Here is a 21,542-nt window from a genome sequence, read left to right as displayed (position 1 = left end):
GCTCACGTGGTACAGACACCATTAGCTGCCCTATGCAGTATCATATTAATTTCTTTGATTGTGGTGCAGGTATCAAAATGAAATAGACCTTTGTAGTAATCTCAGTACAGTCCCTTTAATCTTAATTTTGTATATAAAATCACAGAAAAAAACTACAGTTAAATTTGTGTACTGTAATTAAGGTAATTTTTCAGAACTGTGATATGATAATTCACTGAAAAATTTTATGATGGAACAAGAACCTATCGAACCCACTCACCTTTGTTATGTCTGGAGTAAAAACCTGTAAAAATTTTTGTCACTGCAGAGACATTTTTTGTGACATCTGAATACATGGAAAATTACTCCTAGTATCTTTGGTGTACAATCAGAGGTAATGATAATCAGGTGTAGAGCTTGGTGTGGCCATCTGTGTGAAACTATTTGCATAATAATTCTGATTTTGCAAATGATTTAGTTCGGTAAACTTGAAGTGTAGACTATCATTGCTAATGATTTTTTTTTTTTGTAGTTGACATAGTTTCCTTTTCTCTTCGATATGTCGTTGCTGTAGTTGACGTTCACCTATCTTTTCATCACATTCTGAACTATTTTCTGGAACCTTTTCACACATATTGTTCGCAGGCAAGACAAGATTTAATGCCTTCTCTTGTCTGTTTTCTCAGACAAAATATTAAAAAAATCACAATCATATAACTTTTTACAGAGTAAACATAACTTGAGATCTTAGGCAGGAAAAATCTGTTGATATTTTTTTCTCTGAATGTTCCTCTGAGCTGGCCAAAATTCATCAGTACTTTAAGAAAGCTCACTGTGTTTCAGAGCCCGGCAAGCTAGCAAGTTTATCAGATACAAAAACAAAATAGGAAATTATTATGAGGGTTCATTTATAGAAAGCTAAATGTTAAAGAGGATGTTCTGAGGATATGCCACTGATGATATTAAGAGTAGTAGCACAGTATCACCTATTATTTTACCGTTCCCTATTCACTTGTTTTTTCCCACTCTTGGAAGCAGGTAAAGACAAGACTGGGTGACTTGTACTTTCTTACAGGAATTTCTTGCTTGATTTTGTTTCTTCTTGTAAATACATGCTAACTTGTGATATATGCTTATTTTTGTGTGAATGACAAATCATAAAATAAATATATGAAAGATAGTTAAAACAATAAAAACCAGTTTTTAAAGAAAGTGCACGCTATTTTGTGAGTCTTTTCCTTATGCCAGAATATATTTATTTTGTCAGTCAGAACTTGAAAAGCTTTAGTGTAGGTTATAGCAAGCATAAGTCCTTTATGAAGAACAGTGTCATCAGTGAGCTGTATACATCCCTTTTCCTTGTAATCTCTACAGTTTTTAGCTTAGCTACCCTGTATGTAGGTGCACTGTTCTCACTCATAGCCAATCTGTAAAGAAAGGGCCACAGTCGGTCTGTTATTTCTTTGAGTAATATATTGTCTTATTTTTTCCCTTTTTAGCCAGTTGCAACAAGAGTTTGTAGAAACAGCAGATTGAAAGTTTGAAGCATCTTCAGTGCCATCTATGCCTTCAGTGCCATGTTATACACTAGAATTTTTTTTCCTCTCTAGAAAAGGAATCTTGGATGAGTATAGCCAGATCACCAGTCTTGTAACAGAGGAGATTGTGAATGTCCATAAAGAGATCCAGACCTCGGTTGAACAGATAGACCCTAATTCTGAGTATAATGACTTCATAGATACTCACAGGTATACATTTTCATCTTGGTGTGCATGTTCATGTTTCTTCTTGAGAAAACCCTGCATTAAACTGGAGCACTGCTTAAGTGATCAGAGTTGAATTTGTTTCTCTTTGTTTCCTTTTACATTGTTACTTGTAAAGCTTTATTGTATTTTGAAAATTGTTCTACTTGTAGGTACAGAAAGTGGGCTGAAAGTCAGGTTTTTAATCTGACTGATTCTTTAGCCATCTGTCTCTTCGTCTGGCTCTAGAAAAACAAAATTCCAGTTACCGTTATTACATGTAGGCATAATTTTGGTGCTGACAGCAGACTATACATGACAGTCCAGGTTCAGTGTGAGCCAATTTACTGTGTATTTGGATGCAGTTTGCGTTCTGGGCTAAACTAAGTTTCTCTGCTTTATTTCTCTTACTGTCCAAATTCTAGTTTGAGGTGACCTCTAGGTACCTCTGTGTACTGTGCAGTAACTGCAGGTTGAGCAGTGCCTGAGACTACAGAGTATGCAGATAATGGAAGAAAGTTTTTTACTTTAAAAATAAACTGTTTGCCATTTATTGAAGTGTTACTCTCTATTAGTGTATGCAGAAATAGTCCTAAGACTTCTTGCATTCTTTTTTTGTTATGTGCAAATTGATAATTATCACATGCAGACTTATAGCAAAGAGTGGAATGTTCGCATTGATAGCCCTTGAGAAACTTGGTTATGCTGTGATCTTAATTCAAAGAATTGTATGCCATTTTATTATCTGGTATGATTTTAAGACTGTGTTCTTCATTCAGAGGAAAAAGTATATGCATCCAGTTGCTACCTTTTCTTCATATATAATTTAAACTATATTCTAGTTATTAAAAAAATTTAAAACATAATGATTTGCTTTATTTGCTTTATACCTACTCAAAGGTATGTGTTAATTTTGAAAATATAACATTTATTTACTAAATAAGGTCATCAGAAGTTGTTGAACAAGAAATAGAGTTTGATACGTCCTTACTGGAAGAAAATGAAAACCTGCAAGCTAATGAGATCATGTGGAATAATCTAACAGCAGAAGGTTTACAAGTCATGTAAGTCTTTCTTTACAAACCTTTCATCCCTTGGAAATGCTGTTATACATTGTATCTAGGCTCACTCAGATCATTGCATAGCTGTGTCCTAATTTTTAAAGTCCAGTTTCTAAAAATAGTATTTTCATGCTATATGCTCTTTCCTATGCTGTTTTTATAGTTCCTTTGCAGAAAAAAATCCTCCCCAGTTCCGCCAAAATCTTGCCATCACTTTCAATATATGTTCCTGTCCTTGCCAGTTAATTTATACAATGCCCCAAATCCATCATGAACCCTTCTTGTGAACACACTGATTCATCTTCCCAAAAATGTTTCCACATTCAGTACTCTAGGAAAAATACTGAAATCTTTTGATGGCACCACTGAGTACAGTGATGTAGTCAGTGATTTAAATTGCTGTGCAGAAAACTTTCATGAATATATTTATTCCACTTAGAAGTGTTTGCTTTTGTTTTCCAAAGGAAATGCTTATTCATTATTATGACCTTTAAAATACATTGACTTACTAACACAGATGTAGCTTTGTATTGCATTTCATGGAGCTTTTAGCTATTCAGGGTGATACACTACCTATCTCTGTATTTTGTTAATATATTGCCTCATTAAATCTTTTCATTACTTTTTCCAACTTCACCTTTAATCACGTTTTACTGGGGAACAAATCTCCTGCTGAGATTATTATGTTCATATATTATCAGTTTAAACTTTTGGCATAAAATGGTCTGATCCAGTCACTGTGAGAATGCAACTATTAATTGTACATGTAATTTTTAAAATTTTTATATATTGATGGTGGCAATTAAAAATTCAGAATTTCATTGGTTGATGATGTTTTTGTTGTCTGGACTGTATTTCAGTCCATGTTTGACTTATTTGAAGTTTTTTTTCCTTTACAAAGGATAACATCCAAATAAGATATCAGGAGTGTGTTGTGGGGTTTAAGTTTTTTTAAAATTTTTCATCTGCTTAATGAAACTATGATCCTTATTTCTTGTAGGTTTTTCTGAAAACCAATATCATAGTGAGTCCTAATAATGGTGAGGTATTTCAAACGTAAACACATTGTAGTGTCTTCTGCAGATTACTCTAATCTCTGTGTTTTCTCAATATGACAGAATCTCTGGATTTTATTAATTCCTTTTCAAGGTTATTAATCACCCTCTCTTTTTTCCATGCAACCTGATTACTTTTTGGAAGTTGTGGTGGTTTAGTCCCTGCCGGGGTCTGAGACCACGAGGCCGCTGCCCCTCCCCCACAAAGGGAGTGAAATACAAAGCCCCGGTCTGAGATAAGGAAAGGTTTAATACAACAGTGCAACAGCAACACAACAAACAACAGCAATAACAATAACAATGAACAGAGCAAGATATCTACTCATACAGCAGTAAGAGAACTGGCTGCACCAACCCACGTGATCACCGATTCTTCCCCCGCTCTGGCACAGGAAGTGATGTCAGCCTGATATATGAAAAACCCGGCTAGAGCTTCCCCCCCACTGCTGGGGAAACTTAACCCTATCCTCGCTAAACCAGGACAGAAATTTATTCTTTAATACATATTGAAATAACCTTTTTAATATGAAGTTTCAGCCTCCTTTGTCAGACTTCTCCTTAGTCTTGAAGCAGCTTCATCTTTCTTATGAAAGGATCCCTTGATAATTAAAGGATTTCTGTTATTAACATATTCTGCATAATTTCTAAGTTTAGATTATTCCTGCTTAAACTATGTTGTACATCTAGATGTACTTCAGCACAGTAACAGGAAAAGTATATATATACTACATCTCCCTTTTTAATAAAGTTTATAATTTTTCAAAGATTCTGCCTTCTGTAGCTGAAAAAGAGAAATAACTTCTTGTTCGGCTTGTCTTCTGTATCCCATTGTTTTGAAGTAAGACATCAGCATGTCAAAGTGAAAGAGATGAAATGCTGCCTTTCTAGTAAATGATTCTGATGCAATGCATATTTGTATTTATAAATATGTGTCTGCATATTTGCTTACATATATACATACGTACAGTGTGTCCTGTTACAAATCTTATATTCACCCACTTTAAATTATTTTGTGAATTTGAGAGAGAAATTTTAGGGTGTGACCTTATTTTTGGAACAGGAATCAAATAGCTCTTTTAAGTGTTGCTGTCTTTAGGGTGTTCACTTTCTGGTATAGATACAGGACTCTGAGCAAAAAAGTGAAACTGTATTAGGTCAGACCAAAGACTGACCTAACCAACTTCCTTCTCTCTTACATTAGCCAACAGCGAAAAGTCTAGGGAGGAAAAGAACAGAATGATCATGCAATGCTGTTTCCTCAGAATGATCTCTCAGCCTCCCATAATTTTCAGCTAAGAAATGTTTTGAGACAGAAGTAGCATTTGTTATAATAGCCTTAGAGGTATTTTTCTTTCATGAATTTGTCCAGTCAGTTTCAGTATGTACAAGTATCTGTTGTCCACAGAAGTTTTAGTCAAGGAATTCTAGAGATTAACTTCATAGTAACTGAACTTAGTTTTATTTTATGGCTCTTAGGCTTTTGTTTTGGATGAGAATAGGAATGATCTACTCCTTTCCACTTACGATATTGAAAAATTCTGTCATACTCTGTGTTCTCTTTTTCAGAGCCATCTTTAGCTTTAGTCTATCCTTTCACAAAACTTACTCATATCTTTTTATCAAAGTCATCATCTTTATTTGAATATCTTCAAGGTTACTGTTTTGAGATGAATGACCAGAATTGCACAAGTAATCCAGATGCATAATTTAGAAAGAGGCATACTGAGGTTTCCTGTAAGCTTGTTCTGCTTGGTTTCTAACAAATCCTAGAGAAGCATTGTTTGATTTTCTGACAGTGTATCAAACCAGTGTTTTCACAAAATCATGAAGATCTCATTTCTGACTGGTAATGGTAAGCTTAAAGCCATTCACTACACAGACAAAGCTTTGGATTGTTTTCCCCCTTTCTAAATGACAGTCCAGTTATTGAGTATCATAAGATCCAGAATAATCCTTTTGTACTTTTCACATTCAGCCCTTTCCCCCTACCTCAAATAATGTTTTACTGTCAGCATTCTTTGACACTTTTTAAACTGTCCTTTTATTTGGATTATTATGAACATATTAAGCAGTGCAGATTTTTGTGAAGCTCCCCTAGCTCCTGGCACTGTAGAAACTGTTTTATCATCTTCATTCTTCTTTTTAATTGCTTTTTAGTGCAGGTGAGAACCCTTCCTTTTAGAACTGCTTAGTTCTCTCTAGCTGCCTTTGCTCATATACCTTGTTAACTGTGTTTTAGATATATTTTGTTGAAGTCTTGCTTTAAAACCACTACAGCCAAAAAAAATATACTGTGTATGACTAGAAATTTGAAAGTAAGATAAGTGTATTACATCCTTTATCTGCAGATGATGACTTTTTAAAAATCCATTCTGTATGTGCTGAAACAATGGAAATTTGACTGTTGATCTTTAGTATTGAGGTCATGGCCTGGAATCTTCAAAATACTACATCATTATGCTTCTGCACAGGAGAGCTACCTTCACTATCTACCAAATGTAATAAATCCAGTACACATAGTGGATTTATTTCACAGACTTTTAATAGATTCAAAGACATATATTGATTCAGAATCAGTAATTTTGGTTGAATCAGTTGTTTTGAATATGTGAAGGGAAAACGACAACTTTACATACATTACTGTTTAAGGATTTTCATAAATTATATTTTGAGAAAACATGAGAAAACTGACTCACTTCTACATCTTTAGGTAAGTTTATATTTATGAATAAAGTTTTGATAGAGGGAGGTAGTTAAAAGTCAGTGTTGACTAGCTAACCTTCCTAAGTAGTGAGAGAGAGGTATGACATCTTATGATAAATGTTGATGACTGTCACTGACTAATATTGAGATATTCTGGAAAGAGTAACAGAATAAAAGTTTATGCTTTGAAGATGCATGCATTAAAAACTGAGAGGAGGCAACCAGGATGAGGTGTTGATCAGTGGGCATATGAATTAATATCCAAATAAATTTAAAAAATCTTCCGAAATATAAGTTTTGTAAGCACAAACTTTTATTGATATTTGAGGCAGAATGGTGCTAATGACTAAAGAAATATGAAAGGCAGCTCTCCAGGTAGCCAGAATCTAGTTTGAAGATGTCTGCTTTCTAGATTTTTCTGGGGTCTCATTTTATGTGTTCTCACACCACTAAAACCTGACCATTTCAGACTGTGTGGTTATTAACGCTAATAAGGATTATAGTGACTAACTGGTTAGTAATAAAAACACTTTTGTAAACTGATTTTACCCAGGAGGCAAATATGAGGCCACAAGAAACTTCCTTTGACAACCACAACCAAGATGATACAAGGCAGATGCGGAGATGTCAGTTCTAGCCAGTGTGAATGAAAATTATTGTTTAAAACAAAACACAGATGTTGAATACAAATGTGTGTATATGGTTGCTTTGTTTTGTTTTCTCTAAGATAAATACAAACATGCTAAAGTATCTCATAAGTTTTAGGGAGAACTACATCAACTTTCTATTTCAGTCTGATGCTGCAATATAAAATCTGATATTTTTGAAATGGTAAAATACTTTAATATGTCGTTTCTGCATGTATACACTCATACCTTCCAATGATGAATGATAGTATTATTTTGGTTTTAATTTCTTAAGTATTGGTGCTTGATCATTAGATGTAACATCTGCTTCCTGTAAATCAAGTGTTAAGCCAATACAATATTAATTAAAATTTTGATTAGAAAGCTGACCAAAAGCCAGTATCTGCAGTTACAAAATTGGTAATTACTTTCTTAGCAAGATATTAAAAGAAAAAAGTTTGTTGATATTAAATTGGAGACTCAGTGTAAGAAAATTGTCATTTCTGAGAAGTTCAGCGTACAGATTGTGATAGCCTAAAATCAATAAAATGTTTATTAAAAAGAGAGCTGTGGGGATTTTACTTGGAGAGAAATGTTTTAAGTATTTCCCTTATCTCAAAATAAACACATGCAGATGCTTGTTCGTTTGGGAAATAAACTTTTATCATTCATCGTACAGCTTTTTTATAGTAATTCAAGTCTTCCAAGATAAGGTCAGGGACTGTCTGAATAAAGAATATATTTAATCAACATTGTGTAAAGTATACTGGGAGGAGAGAGAACTAATTCAATATTTAGAATCAAATCATTCAGTTAGTTTGTTACATATGGACGTGGAAAGTGGCTCCTATGTATCTAGGGTCAATGTAAATTACTCTCAGTTCACCTTCTGTGCCACCCCTGAGTCTGGAATGGTATGGGGCAATAGACCTGTGCAGTGGTAAGTACTATATGTATTTTGCCTTTGTTTCACTCTTTACTTCAATAACTTCTTTATTGAAATTGAGCTTGAAAATGCAAGGGAAGAAGGGTAAGACAGTTAAAGATGGATAGGTGAATGCTGAGAAGGAAATGAGGTGTACATATTTATTTATTTTAAAAAAGTTGTGTCCTGGCTTGAAATCAACATATGTATTTTGATATGCATTTTAAGAATCATCATTATGTGATCCATTTATCTACACTGTTCAGAGTGCAAATGTTATTGTACATTTGTTGACTATTTGGTTGCTGGGTTCGGCCAGCATAGAGTTAATTTTCACAAGAAGCTGGCAGGGGACACAGCCAAGACAGCTGACCCGAACTAGTCAAGGGGACATTCAGTACTGTGTGATGTCACGCTGAGTATATAACTGGGGGAGTTGACCAGGGGGAGGAGGGATCACGGCTTGGGAATAGGCTGAACATCGGGTTCTGGGTGATGAGCAATTGCATTGTGTGTCACTTGCTTTATATATTCTTTTATTAGTATTATTGTTATTAATATTTCTTCTCTCCTTGTGTTCTCCTATTGAATTGTCCTTATCTCAACCCATGAGTTTTTACCTTTTTTCTTCCAGTTCTCCTACCCATCCCACTGCAGGGGGAGGAGTGAGTGAGCAGCTGTGTGGTGCTTAGTTGCTGGCTGGGCTTAAACCACCACAGTCCTTTTCAGTGACCAACATAAAGCATGAAGGGTTGAGATGACAGATCTGACTAGAGCATCTTAAAACAAATTTGTTACACACATTTTTTATATTAGTTAATAAGTCTCTGGTCACAACATTGGTTCACTTGTTCACATAGTGGTGTTATGTAAGTCCTTATATGCACTATTCCCTCCAGTGATGTTTATCACCTCTGGGAGAGAGATTAGGACTATCATTTTGCTGTACTGGGTAATGATTACTTATGATTTGATTACATCACTGGTCATGAGGTTAAGCTGATATTTCTATGTGGCATTGTTGCCATGCCTGTATGGTGCCTTTGGTGCCTTCTCTTGGAATTTATTAGTAATCGCACCCAAGCTGTGGCAAAGATGGGGCAGGGATACTTTCTCCTACTCTTTCACTTCCCCTTTGTCCTTCAGGCTAATTACAGCAGCTTTTGAGAATTTTGAATATTCTTGGGATGTTCAAGCCAGCATGGTCTTATTGCTACGTCTCCTGAATGTGTCTTAGGTCTTGTTGGGAGTTACACAAAAATTTTTTAAGAATACCATCCAGTGATCTGCCTCAAGGCTGGTTAGTAATGGGTGGCAGGGCATGTCAGAGAATATGGGTAGGTATCTAGAGAACTTCTCATTTCCAGTGGTTTGGAACTTCACTCCTGAACAACTACAGGACCCTGATGAAGTGATAGAGTATTTGAAAGGAAAATGCTGTGGCTATTCCAAAGAGGCACAACTCAGTGCACTGTGCTGGGCTCTGGCCAGTATCTACCAATCTGCTCGATATGATGCAGCACCCTCAGGGGGAAGGGAGTGAAAATAGACCGACAGGCACTGCAGCTATTCCAACCCTCGTGGCAAGCACTGCAGCTCCCCCAACCCTGGCAACTGGCACTATGGCTACTCAAACCCCAGTGACAGGCACTGCGGCTACTCAAACCCTGGCAACAGGCAGTGCAGGTGAAACAGAGAGCCAACCTGTGCTGGTATCAGTCACCCCTATCCAGAAGAAATATGCAAAACATTCAGTCCACTTAGTGACGGATGAAGGTGAACCAGGATTATCCTGAGAACAGAAGGAAGAAGCAGAACCAGAGATAATCACCCGATCCCTACCCCTGAAGTGAGCTGTGAGATATGTCAAAAGATTTCAGCTTCCATCCAAGTGAGCACATTGTTTGTCACCTGGATGCTCTGATGCTGGATAACGGGGCCAGTAGCTTGGAATTAGAGGGTAGGGAAGCCAAGCAGCTGGGATCCTTGTCTAGAGAAGGGGACACTGACAAGGTGATTGGAAAAAAGACACAAGCCCTCAGCCTCTGGAGGTGATGTCTGTCAGGCGTGAAGTAAATGTATCCCTTCAAGGAAGATGTTACATGTCACCCAGCCAAGTGGGCCACCATGGAGAGAGGTATCTGGTACCTGAGGGAATTAGCCATGCTGGAGATGATTTATAATGATCTGGATAACGAGCAGTTACTGACATATCCATATGAAGTCCAATGCACATAATCCATGTGGTGGAAATTTCTATGAAGTGCACCACTGTCATGTGCCAACTCATTGGCAGTAATGTCCTGGAAAGAAGGCGAGGGTCAAATGATGAATGAAGTGGCTGGCCAACTCCAACAATAAGAAGGAAATCTCTCATCCTCCCTATGGGCCTGCATCTCGGCTGTGGAGAAACTGTCACGGGAGTTCCAGCAATTCAAGGATACGTCCTACTCCCCACCTGTGTGGGCCTGTATCTCAGCTACTAGGAGTTAGCATTCATCTGATCAAGAGAGAGGATATAGAAGGTACACACCGCAGGATATCCTGTGGTTTTACCTGTGTGACCATGGAGAGGACATGAGGAAGTGGGATGGAAAACCTACCTCAACCCTAGAGGCATGGATACATGAGTTTCATGGAAAAACAATCACAAAAGGGCATTGTTACTGGAAAAATGCTCCTCTAGTTTCCAGCGGGCAGCTTCCCAGACAGAGTAGAAGGGCTGATCTCATTTCTGATCCTCTTGAAGGGATTCATGTTTACAAAAGGTGAGTAATGAACACTATGACCTGGATTAGAGGGACCCTGCCTCCAGCGAGGTGGAGGAAAGGGACAACTGGATGTATTGGACTGTGTGGATTCGATGGCCTGTCATGTCAGACCCACAGGAGTATAATGCTCTAGTAGACACTGGTGCACAATGGACTCTGGTGCTATCAGGCTATAAAGAGGCAGAACCCATCTGTATTTCTGGAGTGACAGGGGGATCCAAAAAGCTAACTGTTTTGGAAGCTGAAATAAGACTAACTGGGAATGAGTGGCATAAACACCCCATTGTGACTGCCCCAGAGGCCCTGGGCACCCTTGGAATAGATTACCTCAGGAGAGGGTATTTCAAGGACCCAAAAGGGTACTGGTGGGCCTTTGGTACAGCTGCCTTGGAGATGGAGGAAATTGAACAGCTTTCCACCTTGCCCAGTGTCTCAGAGGACCCTTCCATTGTGGCATTGAGGGTTGAAGAACAACAGGTGCCAACCGCTACCACAATGGTGCATCGGCTGCAACATTGCACCAACCGAGAATCTCTGATTCCCATCCATAAGCTGATTCATCAACTGGAGAACCAAGGGTTGATCAGCAAAACTCACACACCATTTAATAGCTCCATATGGCCAGTGTGAAAATCTAATGGAGAGTGGAGACTATCAATAGACTATTGTGGCCTGAATGAAGTCATGCCCCTGCTGAGTGCTGCCGTGTGGGATATGCTAGTGCTTCAATACGAACTGGAGTCAAAGGCGGCCAAGTGGTATGCCACAACTGATACCGCTAATGCATTTTACTCAATCCCTTTGTCAGCAGAGTGCAGACCACAGTTTGGTTTCACTTGGAGGTGTATCCACTACACCTGGAACCGACTGCCTCAGAGATGGAAGCAGTCCTACTGGGTTGAGTTTGTGTGTGTGGTGGAGTTTTTGGTAGCAGGGAAGTGGAAACTTCTTGAAGCTTTCCCAGCTCTGTGCCAAGGTCGAGCCAGTTAGCAATGGTGGCTGTGTCTCTGATAACATATTTGAGGAGGGGAACCTGGGAGGAGGGGTGGGAGTTGTGAGGAGGAGTTGTGATGGAGACACCTATGCAAACACTGCGGTCAGTGGAATAAGGGAGGAGGAAGGGAGATGCACTGGAGCAGAAACTCCCCTGCAGTCTGTGCTGAGAGGGCAGGCTGTGCCCCTGTAGCCCATGAGGTCCATGGTGGAGCAGATGCTCACCTGCAGCCCATGGAGAACCCCTTGCCAGAGCAGGTGTCTACTCCCAAAGAAGGCCGGGACTCTGAGGGAAGCCCCTGCTGTTGTTAGTCGCTGGGAGGACTGTGGCATGCAGGAGGGACCCACGTTGGAGCAGTTCAGGAAGAGCTGCAGCCCATGAGAAGGACTCATGTTGGAGAAAGTTGATGAAGGACTGCCTCCCATGAGAGGGACTCCATGCTGGAACAGGGTAAGAGTGCAAGGAGACCTCCCCCTGAGGAGGAAAGAGTGGTGGAAACAACGTGTGAGGGACTGACCACAACCCACATCCCCTGCCCCCCTGCGTGGGAGGAGGTATAGAAATCAGGAGCAAAGCTGGGCCCATGAAGGGAAGGGTGGGGGGAAGGTGTTTTTAAGATGTGGTTATACTTCTCACTGTCCTACTCTGACTGTTAAGTGGTGGTGTTGGTGTTTGAATTAAATTGATGTTATTTTTCTTACCCTATCGTGTCCTTTTGCCCATGACCATCATCCCTCCTTGTCCTTATGTCAATTCCTGAGCCTTTTGCTTTATTTTTCCTCCTTTCCATTCCTGAGGGGAGAAAGGGTCAGCGAGTGGCTGCATGGTACTCAGTTGCCCTCTGGGCTTAAGCCATGACACCGACCATTTGTCATGGACTGATCCAGACTGCACAGGAACAGGGTAAAGACCCAGAATACCTGCAGTACATTGATGACATCATCATACAGGGCAACACAGCAGAAGAATTTTTTGAGATAGGGCAGAAGATAGTTCAGATCCTTCTGAAGGCCAGTTTTACCATAAAACAAAGTCAGGTCAAGGGACCTGCACAGGAGATCCAGTTTTTAGAAATAAAATGGCAAGACTGGTGTCGTCAGATCACAATGGATATTATCAACAAAATAGCAGCTCTGTCTCCACCGACCAGCAAAAAGGAAACACAAGCTTTCTTAGGCATTGTGGGTTTTTTGAGGATGCATATTCCAGATTACATTCTAATTGTAAACCCGCTCTATCAAATGACCCAGAAGAAGAATGATTTTAAATGGAGCCCTGAACACTGACAAGCCTTTGACCAAATTAAATGGGAGAGTACATGCAGTAGCCCTTGAACCAGTCTGGGCAGGACAAGGTGTTAAAAATGTGCTCTACACTGCAGCCAGGGAGAATGGCCAACTCCTAGGGTTTTGAAGTCAGGGATACGGAGGATCTGAGGTCCACTACACTCCAACTGAAAAAGGGAGATTGGCAGCATATGAAAAGGTTCGAGCTGCCTCAGAAATGGTTGGTACTGAAGCAGAGCTCCTCTTGGCACCCCGACTGCCGGTGCTGGGCTGGATGTGCAAAGGGAGTGTCCCCTCTACACACCATGCAACTCATGCCACGTGGAGTAAATGGGTCGCACTGATCACACAACGGACTCAGATTTGAAATCCCAGTTGCCCAGGAATTCTGGAAGTTATCACAGAAGGCAAAGATGTCGGAATATTTCCAGAGGAGGAGGTGATGGATGCTGAATGGGCCCCACTGTATAATAAACTGCCAGAAAATGGGAAGCAATATGCCCTGTTCACTGATGGGTCCTGTCATATTGTGGGAAAGCATTGGGAGATAGAAGACTGCTGTATGGAGTCCTGTACAACAGGTCGCAGAAAACTTCTGAAGGAGAAGGTGAATTGAGCCAGTTTGCAGAAGTGAAAGTCATCCATCTAGCTTTAGAGATTACTGATCAAGGAAAATGGCCAGTACTCTATCTCTATACTGACTCATGGATGGTGGCAAATGCCCTGTGGGGGTTGTTCCAGCAATGTAAGCAGAGTAACTGGCAGCACAAAGGCAAACCCATCTGGGCTGCCCCATTGTGGCAAGATATTGCTGCCCAGCTAGAGAAGTTGGTTGTGAAAATATCTCACGTAGATGCCCACATACTTAAGAGTAGGGCCACTGAGTAATATAAAAAAAATGAGCAGGTGGATCAGGCTGCTAAGACGGACGTGGCTCAGGTGAATCTGGACTGGCAACATAACGGTGAATTATTTCTAGCTTGGAGGATCCATGACTCCTGAGGCCATCAAGGAAGAGGTGCAATGTATAGATGGGCTCTTGACCATGGAGTGGACTGGACCATGGACACTATTGCACAGGTTATCCATGAATGTGAAATGTTCTGCTATGAAGCAAACCTAGCAGTTAAAGCCTGTGGTATGGAGGACGATGCCTGAAACATAAATATGGGGAGGCCTGGCGGCTTGTTTGTATCGCACTCCAACAAACCTGCCAAGGCAAGTGCCATGTGCTTACAATGGTGGAAGCAACCATTACACCATTACAGTGGTGGATGGCTGGAAACATATTCCACGCCCCATGCCACTGCTTAGAACAACACTGTCGTGGACCTTGAAAAGCAGTGTTACATGGCATCTCAGAAAGAATTGAGTCAGACAGTGGGACTCATTTCTGAAAACACCTCATAGACATCTGGGCATCAGTGTCCCTATTACTGAGTTTAGAGTAAATACAATGCATTGGCGAGGAGTTGATACCTGAGACACGTCCCAAGTCAGGCAAGATGCTGGTCACAGGCCTGCTGTGATCCAGGAGAGCTCAAAGGGTCTCCTTGGGTTTGCTATTTATAAGGCCCAAGATAATTGGCTTTTGTTAGATACTTTTCACTCTGGCCTAGCTTGAACAATGAGATATTCTGGTATCTTCCACCAGTTGCACAAGAACTTGATGGATCTGCAACTCTGTTATTGTTCTCCCTTGACCACATCCCAGGTACAGGTGTACCAGGCTGTCAGGAGGTAATGGACTGTTATAACTGTTCCCATGTGATAGGGAGAGCATGAGCCAGGCTTATCAAAGGGGTGCTTTAAACACTCTGGTTCACTGTCATTAGCAGCACTTACCTCCCCAGACTGGTATGTAGTCCAGATGGGGTTGGAATTACACCAAGCACCAAGCAGCGTAGCAAGGAGACTGTGCAGGGGTGGGGGGGGGAGGAATTGCATCACCACAGGGGTGGGGGGGGGAGGAATTGCATCACCACAGGGTGAGAATAGCCAGTGAATTAAATTGTATGATGTTAATTGCTAAGTAATTCTGCCACTGTCATCACTACTACAGTTGCTATATCTGTATCAATGGCATTACAGTAAGAATCACATAAATCAATGAAGGATAGACTTTGATGATACCAAATGAAATGCAGCAATGATACAACTTGAACTGGCTTCAGCAACTGGCATCCAGCAACTTCCTCAAGATCAACATCTTCAAGCTGCAGACTGCGAGTGTGGGACACACCAAATACACCAGCCACGAGCTCTGGATGCAGCATGCAACAATCCAACACCACACACCATCTCTTGTGCCCTGAAAGACTGTTATAACAGATGGAACCCCAAAGTCATGGTTTAAATTAATTCAATGGACACATTAGGGGGATGGCCTATAGGCTAAGGGAACGGTAGCTGACCTGAACTAGCCAAAGGGATATTTGATACCATCTGATGGTCATGCTGAGTATATAAACTGGGGGGAGTTGGCCAGGGGCAGGACGGATTGTGACTCGGGAACAGGCTTGAGCATCAGTTTCCAGGTGGTGAGCAATTGCATCGTGCATCACTTGCTTTATATATTGTTATTAGCATTATTAGTATTATTATTTCTTCTCTCCTTGCACTCTCCTATTAAACCGTCCTTATCTCAACCCATAAGTTTTTACCTTTTTTCTTGCAATTCTCTTCCCCATCCCACTGCGAGGAAGGAGTGAGCAAGCCGCTGCGTGGTGCTTAGTTGCTGGGTGGGCTTAAACCACAACATCAGTAGTGGTTTTAATATACAATAACCGCTTCTCCATTTGGATTGAGGAGTATTGTCCAAGTTTTATCTTTCCTTTGAATTAACCATTACTACAGATTGTGTTGCTTTAAAAAAGTTATTTGTAGAGAAAAATATGCAGATCACTTAGAAAGTGTCAATTTGTATTTTTGTTATTTCTAGAGATGAATACAGCCCAGTTACTGATTCTGTGTATTTATTTAACATGTACTTCAGGAGTTGGAAGGCTTTTGTCTTTCATAAAACATCTTATAAATTAGCAATAAGGCATTAATTCACAGAACTCATCACACAATCTGGAAAAAATTTTCTTGATAGGACAGTCTGCAGGCAGCAGATCTGTAACTTGTATGTATACAGAGGCTAGTATGGGATCTATAATAATATGGGTTAATAATATAAAGGCATATCCACAAAAAACCATCACCAAGCACTGAGTAAGGTAGTTTAAAGAATAATGCTCCATTTCATCTTCAGAAAAAAATAGTACAATGTTCCCAAATATATACAGTTTTTGTATTCACAATGTGGGTTTCTGAAATCTATGTCTTACAGGTTAAAAACAGTAATAGAAGAACTGATTCAGACACAGCAAACCCTTTTGAGCAAAGAGGAACTTGTGTTGGAACTGGAGAAAAAGATAGAAGAGTCCTCCAAGACTTGTGAAAAGAAGTCTGAGTAAGTGAAAATGAAATTTCAAAATACACTGAGGGAAAAGCATCTATAATGCAATTCCTAAGACTTAACCTCCACTAATCTTGTTCTGCTTTTGTGAGAAGTGATTATTGTGAAACGCAAGTTAGTTTCCCATCTCAAAAATAACCCTTACCCACTGCAGATCCTAATTCATTTGAGAACTGAGCAGCTCCATTAGCTTAATATAATTGCCATAGTGTTGGGATTGCTCAAGAAATGGACCTTTGGTTAGTATTATAACTTTAGCTTGATGGAAGGAGTCAGTCCAGATTGCCTCTCTGACAGAGTTCACTGTGTAGATAAAATTTTTGTGAAAGACTTTTTCAGAGTTATGTGCAAGACGTACTCTATCTTATGCAATAACATGTTTGGAACTCATCAGGTTATGTTCATTCTTTGTTACGTTTTCTTTATGAAACAATATAAAGCTGATACCCTGTAGTATTGCGTAGTAAATAATGAAGGCAAGAGGTTAATGAGTGGTTTATAGTGCCATAAATAAAACATTGTTATAACAAATTATTCTTGGGCAAGATCTTTAGGTTTTTTTCTACCCCTGGTTAGAAAAAATATTCACATTCCAGTCTAAACTGAAGTTAATACAACACATAAAGAGACATTCTGTCTGTAGTGATATTTTTTCTAGATTCTTGTTGCAGTCATAACCTTACTAACTTGGTTATAAATATTAGTTTACAATACCAGCAAATTGGAATGCAAGTCCTCAAGTAATCTTGTCTTCATTCCCTGAAGAAGTCTTGAAGCTCTTTGTTGATGGCATCTTGTCACTTTATACATTGGATAGTATTTCATTCATATCCAAAACTTTGTGTATATATATGATATCAGTGTTTTGATTAGGTACTTTCATGTTCTTTCTCTGGTGAGAAGAATGTACTCAGAAGATTGCACTCAGTTTATTTTCCAATTTTTTGGTTCTTGACCTACCTTCCTTGCTGCATGTTACTTAAAAGGATGAACTGTATTTGAACTATATGAGTTTGATGGGGTTTCTATCTCTGAAAATAGTTCAGACCATCCCTGGGTTTCTTGCTGTGGGTAGGCTCTTTTGACTGATTCTGTAGCAGATGTTTGTGGTATTGAAGAGATGATTTCAGTTCAGACTGTACCAGTACCTGTAGGTCTTATTAAAAGGCATGAAATCTGGCTTAGGTTTCTAGTTGTAAGCCTTCCTCCAACAGACCTCGTTTTCACCTTTTAACAGCAGTGCAGAGTGATCAGGATGCTTTTGCACATACTTACGGTCCCTAGAAACCTTGTCTAACTGTGGCATGTTCTTGACTTCTGTCATAGCATATGACACGCCTCAGTGCTGCAAGGCAAGTGTAAAGGTAGTTGAGCAATAAATGAAAGTTTGCCTTTTCAGCCAGATGTCATTCATTTGGTGCAATGCAAGTCTTCTGCCAGAAAAGAAAGTGAGGAACTCCACTCCAAATGCAAGAGCTCTAGACCATACGTTATTGTTGAGCCTCATCCAAAGTGCTGAGCTTCACCCTTAAGTGCTGAGGAAATCTCGTCTGTTTTATCTGGACAAAATGATGGTAAAAGTCTGCAAAATCATGTTTTCTGTATCCTCACTTGAACCAGTTTGGACTTCAGCTCCCTCCCCACTTATTTCTGACACAGCTTCAGTACCATGGGTTCTGAGTTGTTCACTGACTTTGCAGTGGCAGTCTGAGCTGAGGCTTCAAAGCATTTATTGGTATCTTAATTCTGGCAACACTACAAATTGATCTTTGTATATACACTTTTCATTAGGCTGCGCGCAGAAGTGTATCTCCAGGTCTCTGATTTTGTCTTCCTCCTCAATATGTAGCTGTATTGGTACTATTACCCTGGCACCAATATCCCTTTCTGCCTTCAAATGATGATACTACCTGCAACACAGAGAGTGTTTTAATTATGTTTCTTTTATATATGTTTATTGTCAAGCATACCATAAGCCCTTGTGACATGATAGCATATTGAATATTTGTTTTTTGATTTGGTTCACCTTTTTACCACTTCCTAAGCTGTAGCCCTGTTCTGGTCTTGCAAGGATTCTTCACACAAGATCTGACTCTCTGAGGTTGCTAGTAGCTCTTGCTAGCCACAAGGACTATAAAGTCTGCACTCACGCAAGCCATAGGCAAATAAATTTATAGGTTTTAGTTACTCTTGGATAGGTGGAATGGGGACCATTCTATGTTAGTTTTGGGCAAACCAATTAGGCGATAATCCATCTTGCCACAGTTCAGGAACTTGTGACTTTTAACTTGCAGGGTATGTTTTCTTATCTCCTGATCATGATGAGTTGAAACCATTCAGTGTTTGGGATGTTCGCATTCTAGTCAGTGTATATTCATTCACCAAAGCCCTCCTGATGGTGGAAAGCTATCATTTTCATAGGGTGATCTCTTTTTTTCTCTCCTAATGAGGACCAGATGAACAATTAACCTGACATTATCCTCAAGATAATGTTCTTTCATTTCTTCGTGTGATGCTTTTAAATGTGTGCAGTCTTGTGTCAGAGCTCAGTTTCAGGTCCTCTAATTGTGTCTTCATATGTCATAGCTTTCCTTCTTGTCATGTCTCAATTTCTCGAGATGACAACTCAGATTTGCTGATTCCTGGGTCAGGATTAAGGTGCAACCACACCAAGGATTCTTCAATTCACAAAACTCAATTTTTATTGGGTCACAACAGATAATTGGCATGAAACTGTCAGAAACCTCTGCAACAGTCATTAAACTGCCGACTAGTGGCAAATTTTATAACATACCCCGATAAGCCTTAAACATGCCCCGACAAGCCTTGCCTTTATATGCAGGCATAGAGAGTAAGAATGGGAGAGAAAAGGGGAGAGAGGAAAAGAGAGAAGAGAGACTAAAAGGAAGATTTTATCAGTCCTGCTTCCATCGTCGGTCCAGCCAGCCTAGCAGTCCACTTCTGGAGGGGTGCAGCCACCCACAGCGTTGACTTTTGTCCTTTTATAATCCCTTGCCCCTCCTCGGGGTTGGGCACTTGAACTCGTTAGGCTAATTAGGCATCACACGCAGTTTATGTTTCTAGAATTCTCCTTGCTTTTGGTACACGCACAGCTTGTACCTTCACATTCTTCTGGAAGTGAGTCGGCGTACTTGGGGGTCGTTGGGGAGTTACTCCCCCCCTCCCTGCAGGTGTGACCGTAGTTTGGCCTTTCCTTTTAGCACACGCGTCATGAAAACGGCTTATCTATTGGCTCTTCACAGAGTCACTTGAGATAGCGAAGTTCAACCTCCGGAAAGTGTGGTCCCACCTCCACAAGACCCCTCCTCTTGCCGCGCCTCCTTGCCATTGCCTGCAGAGCCCCGGCGTTTCCATAGGATCCATTTCGTTTGCCAAAGTTCTTTACCGAATGGCTGAGATATTAACTATGGTTTCATCGGACCGTCACACTTCTTACATGAATGATCATTCTGCTTGTTGCACGGAGTTCTGCTCTTTGGTGGCTTGTACAATGCTCATCTATAGGGATATGATTTTTATCTTTTCCTGCCAATAAGGATTTTATTACAGATGGTTCCTTATCACTTTGGAACCTGTTGGAACAGTCACATGGCTCAGCATCTGTTTGTGAAGGAACAATCTCAATATGAAAGATTTTCAGATTTCTTTTTTTCTCCAAGGGTAGGGCTTGCAGGAGGGTCTGTCTCCCAGGGATTATTCTGAAGCTACAGAGTGACAAAATACTGTCCTCATTCTTCATGGTTCAGCTCCCTCTACCTCCTTCATCTGTTCTCACAGACTGAGAACTCTGCATCTCTTTATAAACCATATGTCACTGGGCTCCAGCTGAGTGCTTTTAAGGGTGTCTGTGTTGTACTGTGGATGGTTCTGTCTTTTAGGTAGCTTTTGTCCATCTTTGGTTTTGGCAGTTCTTAGGATAATAGTCATCTAGGTACCTGCAGATGTTCTAAGGGGTCTGCTTGTCCTTCAGTAATGGTTGAATTATGTTGCCTGTCTAGGCGTATTCAGGGGTGTGAGGAGTATTCAGAGAATAAGCTGAAAAAAACATGCAGAAGACAAGAAAAAATAGCTTTTAATTATTCATAGAGTTCAATTTATTTAACTTCATAAGAAGAATATTAGACTGCAGTCCAGAAATACTTAGGCAATAGAGGACATTTCAGTCCAGAAGAGACAATAGATATCTCCAACTTGATGCCAGGTGAATTTATACTGAATGTAAGGTGGGTTTAATTGTGCAGATTATTATTACAATACCTGTGTGGATTGCAGTAGATTTCTCATCACTGGAAATCATAATCTAAAAATGTATTTCTTCTCTAAAGGATGAGGAACCCCAGTGTTTTTAAATTCAGTTAAAAGTGGACAAAAATATTAGTTTCATTTATATTTTTTACAACATGATTTTTGTGATAGCTTGAGAAAAGAGAATGGCAAAGCAGGTGTTTGCACTGTCTTGTAGCTTTGAAAATTTTCTAGAATTGCTTCTTGTGTTTATGCCTTTGAACAAATAATTCTCTTCAGGAATTTTCATCCTTTTTTTTTCAGCTTTTGTGAAACAAAGTATGTATTTTAAATTACGTATATTTTTAAATTGTTTGGGTTTTTTTCTCTGCAGTATTGTACTCTTGCTGAGCCAAAAACAAGCCCTGGAAGAACTTAAGCAAACAGTTCAGCAATTAAGATGCTCTGAGGCAAAATTTGCTGCCCAGAAAGAACTATTGGAACAAAAGGTTCAAGAGAATGATGGGAAGGAGCCACCACCTGTAGTGAATTATGAAGAAGATGCCAGATCTGTGACTTCTATGGTAAGTTTCAAATCTGTTTACTGAATTGTGCAGCCTTGCTATTGTTTTTTAGTTCTTGGATCAGAGTCTCGGGATATTCACAAGGATTATGAAAGTGAATAAACTTCA

At 39.8% G+C, this 21,542-nt stretch overlaps 1 protein-coding gene across 9 annotated transcripts in view; it reads left to right on the top strand.

The window, feature by feature from the left end:
* Positions 1-21,542, top strand: part of FER (FER tyrosine kinase) — a 209,616-nt gene that overhangs the window by 46,863 nt on the left and 141,211 nt on the right. For 8 of the 9 annotated variants that reach the window (XR_012621782.1, XR_012621783.1, XR_012621784.1 and 5 more), the window contains 4 exons: positions 1,590-1,727; positions 2,666-2,785; positions 16,477-16,599; positions 21,245-21,434. Coding sequence is in view for 6 of the 9 variants with exons in the window: in XM_074813537.1 (XP_074669638.1) it covers positions 1,590-1,727; positions 2,666-2,785; positions 16,477-16,599; positions 21,245-21,434 (571 nt within the window). In the remaining 3 variants the exon portion in view is untranslated. Of the gene's footprint in view, positions 1-1,589; positions 1,728-2,665; positions 2,786-3,982; positions 7,453-16,476; positions 16,600-21,244; positions 21,435-21,542 lie in introns of those variants that run through there. The other variant, XM_074813543.1, reaches the window with a different exon arrangement.

This window comes from Strix aluco, chromosome Z (assembly GCF_031877795.1).
Source record: "Strix aluco isolate bStrAlu1 chromosome Z, bStrAlu1.hap1, whole genome shotgun sequence".
Lineage (NCBI taxonomy): Eukaryota > Metazoa > Chordata > Aves > Strigiformes > Strigidae > Strix > Strix aluco.
Note: the sequence above shows the minus strand (reverse complement) of the source record. Positions and strands in the feature narration are given on the sequence as shown.